The following is a 20154-nucleotide window of genomic DNA, read 5'->3' on the forward strand; positions in this document are numbered from 1 at the left end:
ATCTTCTTAATTTTTTTGAATTCTTCTATCGATCTTCCGATTCTTCTCAAATCATCTCCTCATCAAACCGTCTAAAAATCTTCTAACAATCTTGTCAAATCTGTTGTGAAACCTTCTTAAATCATCTTTTTCTCAACCTTCAAAATCTTCTCGAATCGTTGAAAATCTCCTAGGAACTCTTACAAAATCTTTTTGGATATCTTCCGAAAATATCTCAAATCTTTTGAAATCTTCTGAATTTTTTCCTACCGTTCTTCTCAATCAATTAAATTTTTTTAAATCTTTGCTTTCTCAAACCTACCAACAATTTCCCATATTTTGAAATTTTCTGAGAGACACTGAAATCTTTTTTTAAGTCTTCTAAAATCTTTTGAATTGTTCTGCCGATCTTCCGAAACTTTTGAAATCTTCTCCGTCTCAATCTCTGAAATCTTTCAAATCTTATGAAGTCTGCTGAAACATGTGAAATCTTTTAAGTTCTTCTAAAATCTTCAGACAATCGTTTGAAATCTTTGAAAATGTTCTAAAATCTTCTGAAATAATCTGAAATCTTCTGAATTCTTCTACAACCTTCCGAAACTTCCAAAATCATTTCAAATCTTTTGAAATATACTGAGAACCATTCAAAGCTTTCAAATTCTTCAGAAATTCCCTTACAATCTTCTGAAATTTCAAAAATCTCTCACTTCTCAAACCTTATAAAATCTTCTCAAATCATTTGGAATCTCCTGAGAACCTCTGAAATCTTATAAATTCTCCAAGAAGCCTTCTGATATGTTCGGAAATCTTCTGAAATCATTTTCTGAAGATTAAAAGATGGCTTTTTGGTCTCGGGTTTCAAGCCCAAAACATTTATTTTGCGATAATGTCAACGTTTCAAAGGGAGTATCAATTCATCTTCAGGACTCAAAAAACAAAAGTCTTGTGATCGAAACCCGAGACCAAAAAGCCATCTTTGAAGTTACAAACAGAGTGGTCGTTCCCGTTCTTAGTAAATTATCTTCTGAAAATTTTTAAATCCTTTTTCCAATCATCCGAAGCTTCTGAAATCATCTGAAATCTTCTCCATCTGAATCTGTGAAATATTTTACATTCTTTTGAAATCTTGAAACAACCTGCTGAAATCTCCTCCTTTTCAAACCTTCAAAATGGTCTCAAATCGTAGGGAGTCTTCTGAGAATCTCTGAAATCTTTTAAATTCTTTAACAGTCTTCGTAAATCTTTTGAAATCTTCGTCTCCTTTAAATATCTTCTAAAATTTCCTCAAATTGTTTTTAAAATCTTCGGAGCATCTTTGAAACCTTAAATCCGTCTGGAATCTTCTAACAAGCTTCTGATATCTCTGGAAATCTTCCGCTATTACCTGATATCGTCTGAACTCTTCTAAATTCTTCTATCATTCGATTTGAGACGATTTCGAAAGTTTGAGAAAGGCAAGATTTCAGAGGTTTCGCATGATTACCTCTGAAATCTCGCCCATCTCAAACTTTCAAAACCGTCTCAAATCGAATGGAATATTTGAAGAATCTCTGAAATCTTTTAAATTATCTGTAAATCTGTAAATAATCAGAAATCTTCTTCATCAAACTTTAGAAACTTCTCCTTCTCAAACCATCTAAAATCTTCTCAAATCTTTTAAAATCATCTGAGAGCTTCTGAAAGTATTTGAATTCTTCTGTAATCTTGTAAGCATCTCCTTCTCCTTCTCCTCCTTATAAAATCCTCTGAAATCATATGGAATCTCCAAAGGACCTCTGAATACTTATAAATTCTCCAAAAAATCTTCTGTTATGTTCGGAAATCTCCAGAAATCATCTTCTGAGCATTTCTGAGAACTTTTGTATTCTTCTACCAATCAACCAGATTCAATCTTTAGCTGGCTTCTAAAACCTTCCGTAGTCATTTAAAATTACCTAAAATACTTTACACTCTACACCTTCTGAAACTTTCCGTAAACTTTTCAAGAAGTTTCTGAAATCTTTTCAATTGTTCTGAAACTTTCTAAAAACCTCCGATGAGTTTTAAAATTTTCTGAAATCTTCTCCAATTTTCGAAAACATTTTTAAATCTTTTGAAAAACTTTGGGATACTTTGAAATCTTTGGAATTCTTCACTTTTGATAGCACCTTATCCTTGTTAAATTCAAGGAAATATCGCCCATTTTGCCTCAAATCGTGCTTTTTTATTCGAAAATATTTGTGAACACTTACCAGTATTATCAAGTCTTCTGGTATTTTCTTTACAATTTCTCTCCCCGACCAAAAAGTGATCTAAATTGACTCTACCGCAAAGGACCACCAATTTCGAAAACATCAACGAAGAGCAACGACATCTTCAGCGTCTTCCAATCTCTTCCTCTTGGTAAGATTTGACCGATTTGTCCTATCGTATTTGAACGTTTATTTTATAGAGGTTTTAACCTTAGGGTCATTCGCCTCTTTTTCGGGTTAGACAAATCTCTTTGGAAAACTCTGTAACCCTATGTGAGCGGTTGGTAATCGAGCCCAAGTGAGCCGCGTACAAGGCAATCGATTTACCATTTACTACACCATGCCCACCCCTTTGAACGATTTGTCAGATTTGACCGACACTAGTAGCTTAGACATGTCAAATTTCACCTATTGCTCAAATTCGACCGATTTTTCAGATTTAACCGATATGGCAGATTTGACCAATTTCTCACATTTAACCTATTTATCAGATTTAACCGACTTGTCAAATTTCACCGATTGCTAAATTTTACCGATTTCTCAGATTTAACCGATATGTCAGATTTGAGCGATCTAATCGGTTTGCTAGATTCGACCGATTTGTCAGTTTCAACGATTTCTCAAATTTAAACGATTTGTCATATTTAACCGATTTGTCAAATTTACTCGATTTCTTAAATTTGACTAATTTCTCAAATTTGGCCGAATTGTCAAATATGACCGATTTGTGAGATTTTGATCGATTTATTAGATTTTGCCGGTTTATCAGATTTGAACAATTTGTCAAATTTGACCGATTCGTCTGATTTTACCGATTTATCACATTTATTACATTTTTATTTTTTTTGGATTTTATCGATTAGTCACATTTGATAGGTTTTGAAATCCTCGGAGGTCTTCTGGGATCTTCTACACTTCATTTAAATTTTCTGAACTCTTCTACCGTTCTTTCGAATCTTCTTCAATCAGCAAAAATCTTATCTTTCTCAAACCTTCTACCAACTTCTCATATCTTTTAAAATCTTTTGAGAAACTCCGATATCTTAATTTTTATTTTTTCTAAGTCTTATATCAATCGTATGGAATCATCTGAAAACCTCTGAAATTGTGACAATTCTTAAAAATCTTTTTTTTTAAATCTTCGGAAATTTTCTAAATTTTCTCAAATAGATTGAAGTCTTTTAAAGCCCCTAATAAACAAACAGATTGAAATCTTCCGTAACCGTCTGAAACCTTCTCAAATCTCTACCAATCTTCTGAAACTTCTCAAATGTTCTGATAACTTTTCCATATGCTTCTTAAATCTTCTCAAATCTTTTGAAATCTTCTGAGAACCTCTGAAATCTTCTGAAATATACTAAAATATCCTAAAATCTTCTTGAGTCTGCATTCTTCTCAAATTTTCTGAAATCCATTTTTTGTAATCTTCCCAAAAAATTTCTTAGATCTTCTGGAAACCTGTTTCTAATTTTTAATATTTTGTAAATTATTCCGAACGCGTTTAAAAATCTTCTGAAATATTCCGGAATCTTCTAAAATCTTCTAAAACGACCCTTCGAAAATGTTCCAAAACCTTTTGGCCAATTAAAAAAAATCTATTGCAATTTAAAACCTTTTGAAATTTTCAGACAACTCTTCTGAAAGATTCAATCTTCTCAAGTCTTCTAAATTCTGTAGAAATCTTTTGAGAATCTCTGCAATTCTTTAAAGTTTACTGGAATCTTCAAACAATCTTCTGAAATCTCTTCCTTCTCAAACCTTCAAAAGCTTCTCAAATCGTATGGAATCTTCTGAAAACGATTAAATTATTTTAAATTATGTTAAAACATTTCTAATATCTTCTGAAATTATCCGAAATAATTTGAAATCTTCTTAATTCTTCTACCATTAAATTCTAATGAATTATTCGAAGATATTCTGAAATATTCTGAATTATTCTATCGATCTGCCTATACTTATACATTCTTCTGAAATCGTCTGAAATTTTCTGAAATCCTCTGGAATTTTCAGAAACGCGCGGAAATTTTCCAAAATATTCTGAAATCTTTTGGAATCGTCTGAATACTTCTCAAATTGTCTAGCTTTCTTCGAAAAAAATCAAAATATTTTGAAATCTGCAAAAACCTTTTAACGTCTCCTGAATATTTTTTTTAGTTCTTCACATTTTGGTAATATTTCCGAATGTATCTAAAAATCTTTTTAAATATTCTAGAATCTTCCTAAATCTTCCGAAATCTTCGAAAGTGATCTAAAAAAATCTTGAGTTGTGTAAAATTTTCGGAAATTTTCTGATCATTTGAAATCTTCTGAAAGATTCAATTTTCTTAAGTCTTCTAAACTCTGTTGAAATCTTCTGAGAACCTCTGATATCCTTTAAAGTCTACTGAAATTTTCAAACAATTTTCTGAAACCTCTTCCTTCTCAAACCTTCAAAATCTTCTCAAATCGTATTGAATTTTCTGAAAACACTTGTAAAAACCTTTAAATTCTTTTAACACATTTCTGATATCTTCGGAAATCTTCTGAAATTATATGAAATCATTTGAAATCTACCGAATTCTTCTACCAGACTGAGTTCTTCGGAAAGTTCTCAAATCTTCTAAAATTTTCTCAAATATTCTAATATCTGCTGAGAACGTCTGAAATCATTAAATTCTTCTGAATTGTTTGAACATATTCTGAAATATTCTGTATTTTTCTATCGATCTTACGAAACATCGGAAATCTTCTGAAATCTCCTCCTTCTCAAACCTTCAAAATCTTAAAGCTTCAAAATCATCGTATGGCTTCTGCGAAATTCTGAAACCTCCTAAATTTATCTAAAAATCTTCTGAAATAATCTAATTTCTTCTATCGATCTTCCTATGCTTCTACAATCTTTTGAAATCGTCTGAAATTTTCTGAAATCTTCTGAAATATTCTGAAATCCTCTAGAATTTTCTGAAATATGCGGAAATTTTCCAAAATGTTCTGAAATCTTCTGGAATCATCTGAATTCTTCTCAAATTGTCTAAATTCCTTCGAAAAAATTCAAAATATTTTGAAATCTACCGAAACCTTTTTAGATCTCCTAAAAAAATGTTAAGCCTTTATATTTTGGTAATTCTTTCGAATGTTTCTTTTGTTTTGATATATACTAAAATATTCTAATATCTTCCGAAATCTTCTAAAGTGATCTAAAACATTTCTTAGATGGTATGACATATTCTGAAATTTTCTGATCATTTGATCATTTGAAATCTTCTGAAATATTCAATCTTCTGCAATTTCTAAAAACTTTCAAGATCTTCTGAAATCTTCTATGTCTATATTGATTCTTCTGAAATTATCTGAAATCTTCCTAAATTTGATGCAGACTTCTCGAGTCTTCTTAGTCATTTAAAATCATGTCAAATCATTTAAATGTTCCAAAACCTTCTGAAACTGTACGAAGACTTCCGAGAAATGTTTTTATTAACTTTCCTGGAGCCAATCTTTTCAATTGTTTTGATATCTTCTAAAATTCTCTGAAATCTTCTGTAACTTTTGAAATCTGCTACCATCTCCGAAATTCTTCTGGAATCTCCTGCAAAGTTTTGGAATCCTTTGAAATCTTTGGAATTCTTTGAAATCTTTGGACAATACTTACTAAACACAAGAAAAACTTGAAATCGCGTTTTTTTGGAAAATATTGAAATTGTGATTTATCAGTATTGTTAAAAACTCTTCTTATGCAATTTTTGTATAATTTTTCTCCCGGACTCACCAGTAATGTAAATCGGTTCTATCACAAAACAAATCTCGCACACATCAATGACATCTTCAGCATCTTCCAGTTTCTAATAGCTTGTAAATTGTTCATCCGCTTCCTTGTCTATTTCACGCTAAGAAGATTGCCGGTTTCGATTTCCCTAATACCCCCAGCAGCTCCTCGACTGCCAATGGTTGGTGATGCGGCCGGAAACTACTGTACGCGGTACGGAAATAGCAAGTCTAATTATTCTCGTGTCTTCCGGACTAACTAGAATCGTGTAGTTCGAGAGGGAATTCCGATCGATTCCGAACCAAACCAGAAGCTCGGAAATTGATCATTATATCAGTACCACTACTGGAACGAGATGGACTAGTGTTGAGAGTTTCTTTTTTGTTATATGCTTCGTTAGCGATTGGGGTCACAATGCAGCTGTTCGCTACTTCAATTTTACTTTTCTGCATTGTCCAAGCAACGCTAACAAGAACCAATCAACTGTGGGAAAGGACAGGACACTGATTTTGAATCTGTTTGCTCATCAGTTCCCCCTCTATAGCAAATCAAATTGCAACTGCTGCGAAATTGAATCCGATGCAGTGCAGTAACAAGACTGCGCATTGAACCTTGTACGAGTTGAAAGCTTCCCTCTGGTTGGAATTCAATTTCGCAGAACACGATAGAGATTTATTGATACAACGAAATAAGATTGCAAACAATAAAGGATTTTTTTTCTACTAACGAAAACGTAGCAAATTCATTCATCTAACCGCTTGTTGCTTAGAAAAACAGTTCCCGCCCGGGCTTTCAGTTGGCATCATTAATCTTGATTTGAGCTGTCATGGCTCGAAATGAAAAGTAGCTTTTCTCCTAGCCAGTGTTGTGACACTCAATCAAAGCCCACGCACTCACACATTTTCCCAGAACAAAAAAAAACTCACAAAGTCATCGCTCACCCTTCTTACAAAGCATGTTCCATTTGTGTTTGTTATACCATCACCAATCAGTTCACAATTTTGCATGGAAGGTTGCGGGACGATCTAACAAAGCCACCAAATAATATCTAATCGTGTATTCTTTCCACCTTCATCCGAAAAAAAACAGGCAATTTCCCGTACAAATCCACCGGCTACCAATCCGAACCGGAACCGAACTACGACTCGGATTACACAATCAAATACAGCACCCTCGATCGGAGACGAACCCCGACGGCGCTGAACCCGAACAGTTACTCAAGGTATGCCGTTCAGTATAGAAACAAAAACATTCTAACAGTTTCTTTTTGATTTCAGATTCAACACACTTCAAGGGGCGGCCATACGGTCTGGTTCGGCCCAGTACAAAAATCAACCCGGCCGGATAGAGAACTACGTGCCCGGTCATTCATCAATCTCGGAGAAAGAATCCAAAGAGGTACGTACGGACCTACGGATGGGTTAGGAGTCAAAATTACGACGGATCAATTTTCACTAGTTATAAAATGCTAACCATCACCGATTTAGAGAGCAGCACTTGTGTCATCACGTTTGCAGCAATCAAATTTGAACTGAACCGCATGGCATACTAGACCGCGCTGTAACGAACTTGTTTGAAGTTGTTGCACATGTGTTACATCAGGATTAATTTTAGCAACGTTCAGCGACATAAACTGTAGCATATCTATCCTCCCAATTAAATTGTGTAACAAAACCCGCGGAAAATTATCTTCCCCAAGTTCTTCCGTTGTCAATGGATAACTTGCTGTCACAATAAGCAAACATCAAAACGAGTTGAAAAGTGTTGTTCGCTTCCTGCACAAAATAACCATACAACCTTCGCAGTAACAATTTTCAATCTTCTTAACGCTATACGGAAAGCATTCCACCCCGAAAATGGGCGACCTGCAACCTTACGGGTGCGGAGGTTCAACCTTCCAAACTCCGCATCCGGCTGGGAATGGGGACGCTGTGCTCTTTGTTGCGTTTCTCCACCCACGACGCGGTGCACCGTTCACTTGAGCTTGTAATTAATCTTACCGGGGACAAAGCCGATGACGAGAACTAGAACAAGGACGTCAAGGACAATGATTTTGCACATACATACGTATACATACATACCTGCTACCAGCGCTGATGTACTTCCAGCCCTCTTGGGTACTACAACAACACATACTGGAAATAACACTCACATTAATTTCACTGCTCCATTTTGAAGCGGCGAGAGTTTTGAATGGCAACAAAAGTCATTGGGTGACAGTGATGAGTGCACTAAGTTTTGCGGTAAGGAGAACTCAAATTATGCGGCATTCCCGTTCCGCCCCCCCCCCCTCCCATGCATTTTGAGTCTCGGGAAAGGGTTGAAGGATTGTGGACGTCAAAGATTAATGATGTGTTTACAAGCTAGATAGATTTGAGGAGTTTACAATGTGGAAGCATGTCGGAAATCGTTCCAGATTATTGTCCTAAAGATGGCCATTTATCGCTTCCGTAGGGACCGTTCAGAATGGCAAGCAATGAAGCTTAAATTCTTGCCATATATATCGAGCATATCAAGCACTCTAATTTGATTAACAGCCACAATCCCAAGAGACAGCAATGGTTTGCCATTGTTGACATGACTGGATCAGATTATTTATGTGACTAAAATGCAAATTTCCTCATTTCACCTCCCACAGCTGCTCCACTACTCTAGACGCTAGACAACCGCTCATGAATGATTTATTAGACTAATTGCAGGCGTTTATCGAGAGGCTTAAGGTTTCCCAAAACACGAAAGACGTTTCTTCTGCCTTTCTGCATCGACGCTACCAATACCAAGTACAAACTATCATTCGACAGATCAAATTAATTATTGTTTTTGCACATGCATCTCGCCACACCCGCGCGCGTCGACGCTTAGCCTACTGCTCTCTATGGAGCAGTAGACGTACCTCGCTTTGACAGAAATGTGAAATATTACCATAATATGGATTTTCTTTTCTCTTCTCTTTCTCTAACTCAATCTGAAATTTTTCTCCTTCAAATGCGTTCCACAACCCCACCTAATATCATCGACTTTCGAAAGTGGTGGGATGAAGTAATGGAAATCTTCAACGGGGTACGGTATCAAGTTTTTCTTTTTTTCTCATTTCTTTTCTGTTGTTTTATCCCTACTGCTTCCTCTATCCCATTCCTTTGTTACCATTAGCCGAAGTGAATGAATGCTTCCAAGGAACGAAAGCTTCACTGACTTGTTTTTTTCTTCTTCTTCGTTGTTGATAGTAATCCTTACCAATGTTGTAAAACATGCATCGGTTGAGAACATCCACCGAAATTACTAACCGAAACTAACACACATCTAGCTAGCTAGTCGCGCTTTGTCTGTGCATCCCGGAAACTGAATTACATTAATGCTATATGTACGAGCACTGAAACGTTCACTCGCTTTCTTTGGAAGTAACATATTTGCTACTGGTGGAAACTTTCTTGCTATCTGTCGTATTTGCTCGTGCTTTTACCAAAGGGGAACTGGGTAGCAAAGTTTCGAACTGGGAAGGAAGTACGGAATGTTGTCTTGTGTAAAATTAGTTTAGCTTAATATTTGCGCTTCGTTTCGTATTTTAACTGTTTAAAAGTATTTCAACAGTTTGAGTTTGATGTCAGTTTAATTTTTGGTTTCATTTGGTTATTGTTATGAGCTATGAACCAAAATGTTATTAAACATGCGGAAATTTTGGAGTAAAATTATTCCCTACAGAAAATTTTCAATTTGAAAACTGTGCTCAACTAATAAGATTTTTTTGATATAGAATGCTTCCAAAATTCCAGAATAGAGGCCTGGTTTGAAATAATAATTAGATTTGAATGTTTCGTGTTCCTTTCATCAGTAACTGACACCAACTTGCTGCCAGTTAAACGATATCAAAACTAACACCAAATTGACGCAACTTTATTTTTCCTTCGGAAACGCACATACGGTATCTTTTTCTGCTCAAGATACTCCAGCGTCTTCTTGGAGCAATTGGGAAGACACCTTGTCCGGCCAGAAGACGTACTTCCCATCCGCTTGATGCTCCTTTAAGAACGGCAGAAGAATTATCTCAAGACACTCCTCCTGATACACTTGTTGTTTGAGGGCCAAACCACTCGGCTTGAACCACGGCTTTGAAATCCCTCTGTCCGATATGGCGATGTACAGCATAACTTTTTTCTGCAAATTTATGCTCAAACTTATATTTTGCTTCGGGGGGTGTGGCCGACTTGTCGCTGGAATGGTAGCTGTCATTTCCTGGAATGTGAGTCTTCGAGAGCGGAAAGTAGCTTTCATCGTCCAGCACGAACGACGTTCCGCGGTAGTTCTTCGTCATCCACCGGCACTGCGATTTCACGATCGCTATCTGCTCGTCCGTATACTCGGGGGACCGATTCTTCTTCGGACAGATCATGTCCTCCATCTTGAGGGTTCGGTGAATCAAGGTATGGGAGCAGCGATATTTTCGGCCGGCATCACGCAAACTCGTTCCGTCCTTGTTGTCGAACAGCTTTTTCAACGCTTCCTTATTCTTCTTCGTCACCTTCCGCTCCACGCTCAGGCATGCCAGGATCCGGTAAACTGTACACACGGGCACGTTTTCGTCTCGAAAGTAGTATACCATAAACGTTTTTTCCACGATAACCATGCGTTTCGTAAAACCGTACAACACGCTCGCGGAGTGCTTGCTGTTTTGACGCCATGTTCAATTGAACGGACAGCACCAGACCGCAAAGAAACATTCCACCCATTTCAAGGGGATCCAGAGAGCAATTCGCTTGGAGAGAAAAAATTTACGCTCTTTACTTTAATTACAGAAAGGTATTGAAATCATTCTCATTTTTTATTGAACATCCGTTAGTCCAAATTGGTGTCAATTACTGACGAGATGAATTCGAAATACCGAACACCCAACTTTTCTAAGTGATGTATCCTGCCCTTCTGCACATATTGGTATGTTCATTTTTTTTCCTTCGGAGTGTTAAAAATGTTGCATACTTACATACTCTTTCAAAAAAAAAATGAATATTCTAGGCCTATCTCGAACAGAGTCTTCAATATTAAGTATCAACGAAAACAATTCTTTTATTATCATCATTTTTTCTAACCTGAAAAAGTGGAGACTGATCCTAAAATCGAAACCTTCATCATAAAAATAAAAAAATCACAATTCTATGTGTATTTGGGCGAATATTCAAGATATCTGCCACGGCTGAATATTTCTAAATCCCTTTTTTCGAAATCTTTCGAATAATTAGCCGATCATCTTTAATTCGAAAGAAGACCCTTTTTGGTCAGACTGATTTCAATGTGTATGTTGGAGGCATAATCACGGACAGCACTTGGACTGAAAATTAGAAACTAATGATTTGCATCGTAATCTACAATCCACCAACCAAATCACAGCTCCCAAAACTGTCTCCTCAGTAAACTGGTTTTTCGTACCACCAGTAAGCTGGACACCGCCTACTGCATGGATATGGGAGAGTGGGTACGCTTGATCCCACTTTTGTTTTTTTCTCATAACTTTTCGATGAAATAAAAATTTCAATCACAAAATACGCCATCTTGTAGTCCATTCGAATTGTAAGAGCTATGGATAATATGTAAATCCGAATACTATGTCCTGTTAGTAATATAAACAATTTTGAAAATCTTGTCAAAACGAGGTTTTTGTAAAAACGTGTGGTAACTTGATCCCCTGCCTACTAGGGCTAAAGAAACAAAGCACACTATGACTAATAGACACGAATGTTCAGCTAATCACCTGTCCTGACAAATTAATTAATTAGACTACCTTTTTAGATGCACGACATACTTTAATCACAGTAGAAAGTCAAGACAAGTATTTGCGGTAAATCAGTGCTGTAAACTGGCTTTTCCGACCTTCAGTAACTCATACCATAATTTGTTCACGGAAAAAACATTTTAGATCAATTAATAGTGCCAGGCACTTTATGAAAATGATGTTTTTCTATGTCTATACATTTCGAAAATATTTGAGAGATCTAATGAAAGGGATCAAGTGTACCCAGTGTTACAGGGATCAAAGATACCTATTGTATGAGGTGAGCAAAATTTTATTTTTGTATGTGTTGTGAAACTTTTTATTCGAAAAACTTTTTTTTCTAGACAAAAGCCCTTAGAAAGTAATCGTACTTAAAAATATTCATATATAATTAGTTCGCCGATCTTATACAACCGTTTAAAAAAATTGTAAAAAGATCTTCAAGTTGGATATCAATACATATTTTCTAAAATATTGTACAACTTTTCCAAACCTGATGATACACAATAGATTTATTTTTAAAACATCATAAGAAACCAAATATTTCATTTTCTTTTTATATTGTGATAACTTTTGATGTATAGATTATGAGATATGACCAAATAACCCCAAGGATCAAGTGTCATCACTCTCTCCTACTTTCAAAAAATTGACTTTTTGATGTATCGAGTTCATCTTGTCAGCAAAATGACACTAACTTGGAGCCAGTTAGAAGACGTATCTGAACTAGCACTAAACTGGTGCCAGTAAGACACTAAATCTAAACAGTTCACACAACATAAACATGAATACGTAAAGCTACAGGCTTATCTTGAGTGATGTCTCGGGTAGTAAGCATAGAAACTCTAGATTACTGGCGATAAAGCGAAAGAATTACGTCATCGTGGTTTTTTTTCGTCAAAAACGTGCGAAAAATTAACCACGCGAAAACGGTAAAGCGTACAGCAATGATGTCTTTTGGAATGTTCTATGACGATCCAAGACCTTTACTTTGATGCTATAGTTATAGTGATTATTCCTCCTTGAAGTGAGATTTTTGAAACATTTTTTTTCTCAAAATCTTCAAAAATATTGAAGAACTTGTTTTTGCGAACATCTTTACTCAAAACCAAAAATCTCTATTTATAGTACACTCGAAGTTATTGACCGTTGCTTGTGATTGGCCCCTGAGAAAACATTCTTTCAACAAAACTTCTAAAATATCATAGATAAAGCTTCAGCGAATGGCAAATCTTGATATTTCTGACGACTAACACATCACCATTTAAAACACTTTATTTTTCAAAAAAAATCCAAATTACTTTAAGAATACACGAAATAAGCCATTGTTGTAATAAAAAAAGTTATTGATTTTGATAATTCAAACCATTTTACGGAACATGCCGAACTTGTCAGACAGATATTTAAAAAGTTATATTAATAAATTAGCTTCATAGCGATCATCCACAAACTACCAACAATAATGTTGAAGATATTAAAGAATAAAACTTTGTGTCTTCATCAAAGTTGTTGGAAAAAGCTTGCTCTACAACTTTGCTGAAGACATACTTTGAATATAAGCACTTGCAAGAAACTTGGTGAATATTACTAACACCATATGAAAGGGCTTGTAATGTTCACAAATTCCTCTGAAGTCGTCATGGACCCAAATAGGTCTGATTGGTTTCCTACAATACCTACCCTGAAACTTCAATCACTGAGGTACTGCTTGAGGAAGCAGCCAAGGTTTCCGCGAATGCACCATTGGTGCAGCTAGCGGAGCACTCCTTGACACTATACCTTGTTGTAGGCCTTGGCGAGATCTAGGATGGCGATGTCCGCATGCAGATCATTGACCATGGTGTCGCTTAAAATTTCTCCGAGGCAGCTTTCGGTATGCGAACTGACGACGATAAAGAAGATCCTGTTACTTGAGGAGGGTTAACAGGCGTCTATTCTCCATTCTTTCCAAAGATTTCCCAGTGCAGGGGAGCAGACTAATGCGTCGGAAGTCACCAGGGATACCGATTCATACAGAATAAAACAATATTCCCTCCAGGTTCCTTTTCGCCAAATGCAAATTGCCAGGCCTTTCCGTTTGACTCCTTTCATCAAGTTTGGTCACTTTCCTTTTCGCAGAGCGCCGAACCGCATCTCGCTGACAACCGTGTTTCGGGTCTTCTTGAGTGTCCTTTGGTACAACCTGGACGATGTTCGCGGCATACCACTGCTCTTTTTCCGTAATGGCAAGATGCGAAATTCTTCCAAAATAGAACAGAACAATTATGTTGCGTGAGAAAAGGGAGCAGATTTTTACTCCTGCGCATAATTTTTTTGGTTTATGATCCCGGTTGCGGTGTAAATGTCGCTCTTTACGTCTTCCAGTTGACGTATACTATTTTTGCACAGGCAGCTGTTTAAAGTGTGTTGTAACCTAGGCCCATTAGCCAGGGCAGGGCTAAATACCTCTCAGGACCAAAAGAGCGACATTAACCCTCTTAGCCAAGTCACTCCCAACGATTTATCAAACACCCACCAAATTGAAACGGTCGGTGCGGTTGTTCACGTTTCTTCCTTATTCAAGGTTCCAAATAATTCGTTGAGTGAATTCTTCACTAAATGAATAATGTGATAATTTGGAATCATCTTTATTTTGTACGCTGCATAGTTGGCCTGGCCACATTAATGATTCTGTTACATACCATATGTGCCACAAACATTAATATTGACAAGAAAAACTATAGGCGAACGTCTACAATTTTCCTTGATCCTTACATGTATTGACTGTGTATGTGTAGACTAGACTAGACAGGCAGCTGTTTAAAGTGTGCCTTGGCGTAGGTTTGGTCATCTTGTACCACGCAATCAAACTTCGTCAGCATATTCATGTACAACTTCCGCGATCGTTCTATGTTGTTTTACTTAACGTTACGATTTGGACTCACCCCGTTCTTTTAAGTCGATAGTCCGGCTCGTTTTTTTGGCTCGAAGCACGGTGGTAGACGAATCCCCAGCTTCCTTGCGTCATCTCGGATGGAGAGGTTGGTGTTCCGCTTCATTCGTTGTTTTTGCGGCCTCCCCAATCCAGTGTTTCTGGTCGTCGACAAACGTTTCCTGAAGACTTTTATTACGCTGGTGAGAGTTAATTTGCCCATATTCAATAATTTCGCCTACTTGGCGTGGGAATCATTCGAATTTTCGTGATGCACGAGCAACATTTTTTCACCGTTGCTCTTCTTACATCGATGCCATTATCACAACTGAAGAACAAATACACGGTGTCTTTTTTTAACAACTTTATGCAAAAAAAATTCAGCATCTCTGAAACTTCAGGATATGAAAGAATGGGCTTTCCCCTTTCATTTGAAACCAAAATCTAAATAATCCGTCGGGGGGTCTAGAGCAACTTTTTTTTTTGAAGTTTTTTTTCGTGAAAACATAGATTTTAAAATGGAACTAGTTCATATTTCTGCCCCTAGATGGTGCTGTAGACATTCGAGCAACACTAACAGTGAGAATCTGATAGATTATTTAATTTTCTACAACTTTGTTACCAACTAAAAACCGATTTGAAATTTTTCGGATAAGTTGTTTAATATTTTAACGAATTCTAAGTCTAAGTTACCTTCACAGAAGACCTAGTGGTTTGTCAATTCACAAGCACTTTTTATTTGCCAAATAGTTGTGTTTAGTTCAACAGTGAATTCAGCGGAATTTGAGAGCTTGGAAAGTCTCATCTTTCAGCTAAAAATTATAATTACCTGATACAGGGCACCATTAATATGTTTGAGATGAAAAGTCTTAGATAAGTGTTGACAAAACTAGTATGATATTAATATTCTTGTTCATGATGGTAAGTGATTCCTCCCGCAGAAACAGCTTTTGCTATTATGATGTATGCCTTCTTTTTCATTTGTTCGACTGTTCTCTGGGATGACTGATAACTATTCTTACATGAATCTCCTACTCTGTTGGCATCTTCGTATAAAATTCACTTGTCCTGAACTTCAACCTTTATATTCGAACAAACTCAATGAAACTTTTAACGCACCATTGCACTATTTCGCGGATTTCATTGCAACGCATGGTTAAAAACGCTGATTATCCGTTTGCAAAATTAACTCAATGTGACAAACAGTTAACAAAAAACTTTGAGTCTTTGGATCAAGATAATTTTTTTTGGGATATATTCGAGGACTTCTTTGTATATAAAGTTTTTGTTGTACTCATATCATATTTTGTTTTCAAAAGTAATACATTTCGCATAATCTAGGATCAATTTAGTAACGATATCTCGCATAATTGATAGGAAATGGCCGTAAAATCCAACTGCCACAATATGCTATGCGGAGAAAATTTGAATAAATCGTTTCACGCTAAACAATAATTTGAACAGTTACTGCTGTGGTTTGCGTTAAATTAGAAACGGTGTGTCCCAACATTTCGTCTTGAACGGAATTATAACAGCTGACTTAAGGTTGCACAGAGAATGCGTAAAATTCGCAAAGGAAAAAAGCAGTTTTTTTCCACACCGTATGTCAGATCTTCATAAAAATCAATCAGCGTATGTAGAATGTTGTTACTGTACTGCTGATTGATTTTTATGAAGATCTGACATACGGTGTGGAAAAAAACTGCTTTTTTCGTTTGCGAATTTTACGCATTCTCTGTGCAACCTTAAGCGATCATAACCTAAATTATACGACGTATGGTCCTTTCTAAAACATAAATGTAAGCAAACCCTTGTAACCAAGCAATACCTTCCGATGAATGGTAGTTCCTTCGAAACTATCGGGAAAGATTACAAACCAAAAGCACAAATAGTTTTCTGACTCTGTCAAACATCCTTATTTTCAGAAGGTCAATTAGAATTGTTCAACGTAATGAATCCCGTCTAATATTTTCATGCCACTAAGCCTATTATATTAATTCTTTTTTGGTAATGTAATAAGTGCGAGAAAACATATTTCCAAACCACTAGGCCTCGTGTGAAACTATCTTAGATATAACTTTGTTAAAATCTTAAGCAACTTTTCCGGATAATTTCAGATCAATTTTTAGTGGTCAACAAACTTGTAGACAATTAAGTTTTCTATCAAATTCTCACTTTTAGTGTTGTTCGAATGTATAAAGCACCATCTAGGGACAGGAATATGAACCAGCTCCAGTAGTAAAACCTATATCGTTACGAAAAAAAACTTCAAAAAAAAAAGTTGCTCTAGACCCCCCGACGGATTATTTTGATCTTAGTTTCAAATGAAAGGGGAAAGCCCATTCTTTCATATTCCGAAGTTTCAGAGATGCTGAATTTTTTTGCATAAAATTGTTCTAATAAATACACCGTGAATATCACAATAAAAACAGTGGGCATGATGCTACACACATACATCTGTAAAATGAGGGGCGTGCATATTTTGACATTGAAAATGTCTTACTGCACTATCCGGTGCTGGGTGTCATTCTAAAATCAAAGGTCTAACGCTTTTGCATCATTATTTTCAACTCTTATATCTCTGTTATTTATAGATGGATTTCCGTCTTTTTACTACTAAACAATTCGGAATAAAATGAAAATATGTTCTTTTTCTATATAGTTTATGTATTCCAATAGCATACTATTTAAAAACCCATAAAATGAATACCCAGCCAGCCCTTTTGATGGTATATTCAAGTTGCAACTGAACAATACATGTTCATATACCTCCAAAAAAGTCGCACAAAATGCAGAAAACCGGCATATGCATACCAAACTGGAGGCAATATACATACACAGCTGCTAAAATAGACGATTTCTGTCAGCAATATGCACCTTCAATGTGATTACTTCTAGTATTAAAACGATTCTAGACAATGCATTGACAGAGGCATATTCGACATAATCTCACATTTTATACGATATCCATAACACGTATACGATTCCGGAACACTTGGTTCGATTAACTACATTTTGTCGGTAAAGAAGATCAGCATATACGAACAGCAATTAGACACATCAATCACGTCCAACAGCAAAATACGTAAGAAGGAGTGGAAAAATGGATATTGACAAACATTTTTTTGTTATAGATTAGGGACGCCGCCCGCCAATATTGCTGGAAATATTTTGATATTTTACCACATCTTAAAGTCGGATTCGAACTTGCGGCGTTCAAGTTGGAGCACAGAGACGACCATACAGATCTATTTCTAGTATGAGAAACTGAGCAATATTACGTAAGCATACCTCGTCTGTAAGTGGAGAAAGGATAATCCGATATATCTTCGCCATATATACAGCATTGTGGATTAAAACATATGAAAGAAGTCGTAAAAAACTTTGCAAAGTTAGTGTTTATATTTTTTGTCATGTGCTAAGTCGTATCTGACTGGTGTATATCGACGTCGCATATAAGTTTGTGTTGTATAATGACTATTCCTACACATGGAAACAACACCGACACCGTTTAAATTACAATACGATTGAACATGAACAAAAATACGATTTTGGCGAATTTGAATATTTGTAGCTACATGAATATAAGTTATTAGCACCTTACGATCGAGCACGATGCAATTTATACATCAATGCGATCCTGATCGATCTGTCGTCACGTTTCTACCAATACACGATATTAATTCTAGTTCTACAGACTGAAATTGATTATCTAAACGATTTTGACTTCTTGTAGATAATTTTACGAGTCTTTTTCAACATTGATACATGATTTGTGGTTTGCTGGGTAGATATCGGAACACGTGAAAACTCCCAGACATGAGTCTATGTATTCTGGGCAGAGTCGGCAATAGGGAGCACCTAGCGACTCAATCAAATACCACGAAAATATAAATAGAGGTACCACGTGTCTGCTTGAGTCAGCAAACGCGGCGAGCGAAGTTCTCCCGAAACCGATCCAGTCAACCAGGTGTCGACATAGGTTCGGCGATTCCGGCTCACTGGTGCTCCGACGACTCGCAACCCGTTGCGGACTACTCCGTCTCAGTCTGCTCAGCGGTGAATCTAGCTTACGCCGACGGAGAGTTCCCCGACGAAAGAAGTTCTCCCGATCCGGTTCTTCGACGCATACCCGGTGCTTTATCGCGGTCTACTCGACTAGTACACGGCGGTGAATCTAGCCTTTTCTGGCAGAGAGTTTCCCGAAACCGTTACTCGCTGTTCATCACGCCATTTTCGCTGAAAGGAAGTCATGATCTGTGCTACCACTCTGTCGACCGCGTTTCGCATATTTACGTCGCTTGTCATTCTGTAGACGACATTATCCGGGTTGATGTCCGGTCCTCTTGTTTTAGGCATCTCCTTGCGTGTTGCTTCGAACTTCGGACATTCAAAGACCACTTGCTCCGTGGTCCGACAGGAGCTATGTCTGGTGAGAGTTTACCTCTCCGTGCTTTCTGTTGGTCCACGTCGACAGGTTTGGGATGAGCCGGTAGATCCATCTTCCTTTCTCAACGCATATTGTCTCCGACGATATTGTTGTGTAGATGGCGACTCGCGACGCGTACGGCCATCAACTGGAATGACCTATTTAGTTTTTCGCGGTTCCGATTAGTTTTTAGCGCCGCTAAACTGCTTTGCAGTTACTGACCAACAACACCTTCGTCTTGTGCAGCTTGGCCTCGTTCATCCAGCTTTTGAACGCGAGTATTGTCGCCATCACCGACACCTCCACTTCTTCAAGTGCCTTACCAATCACCGTTAGCGACACGTCGTCCGCGAAACCCACATCGCACACCCCGTTCAAAAGAATTGGACCCAGAATGGAGCCCCGATCAATGCCCGCTGTGACTGGCACTGACTTCTGCCTCATATGTCTCATATAGCAGCGCTCTACTCTTTTCATGATCCGACATAGATAGTCGGGGACCCTCATTCTATGCAGCGCTGCGGTGATGGATCCCCAACTGGCGTTGTTAAATGCATTCTTCACATTTATCGTGACCATAGCGCAGTATCGATCTGCTTTTCGCTTCCGTTTAGATGCCTTCTCCGCACTCTTGAGCCTTGTCCGAATTGCCTTCGCTGTCGATACTCCTTTGCGAAATTCTAACTGCATCTCGGTCCGTTTCCAGGAGTTTTCCGAGTGTATCCAAACATATAAGCACGGGGCCGGATCGCCCAATGTCTTCCCTGGCTTTGGTAGCAACACCAGCTTCCGTACCTTCCCCTTTTTGAGGAAGTGGCCTTCATATAGACACTTCTGCAGCACCATCCTGAACATGTCCGGATATAGCAGGATCACAACATACAGTACCAAGGTATTCCATCCGGGCCGGGGCTTTCTTTGATTTCAGTCAGTCAGTTGGAGGTGCGTAACAGCTCCACATGTAGATTTTGGCTATCGCGAAGCCTTTTGCTCGCGACATTTCTGCAGTTAAGTCGGAGCCTCGCTCGATACATGAAATGGCTCGACCTTTGATCCATTTAGTTCCCTACATTCCTCTTGCTTTCCGTTAATCTCTCTATC

General features: G+C 37.3%; 1 protein-coding gene across 20 annotated transcripts in view; it reads left to right on the forward strand.

The window, feature by feature from the left end:
- The window catches only part of LOC131691248 (sorbin and SH3 domain-containing protein 1), a 410190-nt gene that overhangs the window by 295731 nt on the left and 94305 nt on the right, over window positions 1-20154 (forward strand). For 16 of the 20 annotated variants that reach the window (XM_058977505.1, XM_058977506.1, XM_058977502.1 and 13 more), the window contains 3 exons: window positions 7042-7174; window positions 7230-7350; window positions 8980-9012. In XM_058977505.1, the coding sequence (XP_058833488.1) occupies window positions 7042-7174; window positions 7230-7350; window positions 8980-9012 (287 nt within the window). The remainder of the gene's footprint in view (window positions 1-7041; window positions 7175-7229; window positions 7351-8979; window positions 9013-20154) is intronic. The other 4 variants (XM_058977493.1, XM_058977490.1, XM_058977499.1 and 1 more) reach the window with 1 other exon arrangement.

Source organism: Topomyia yanbarensis, chromosome 3, assembly GCF_030247195.1.
Source record: "Topomyia yanbarensis strain Yona2022 chromosome 3, ASM3024719v1, whole genome shotgun sequence".
NCBI classification, from domain to species: Eukaryota; Metazoa; Arthropoda; class Insecta; order Diptera; family Culicidae; genus Topomyia; species Topomyia yanbarensis.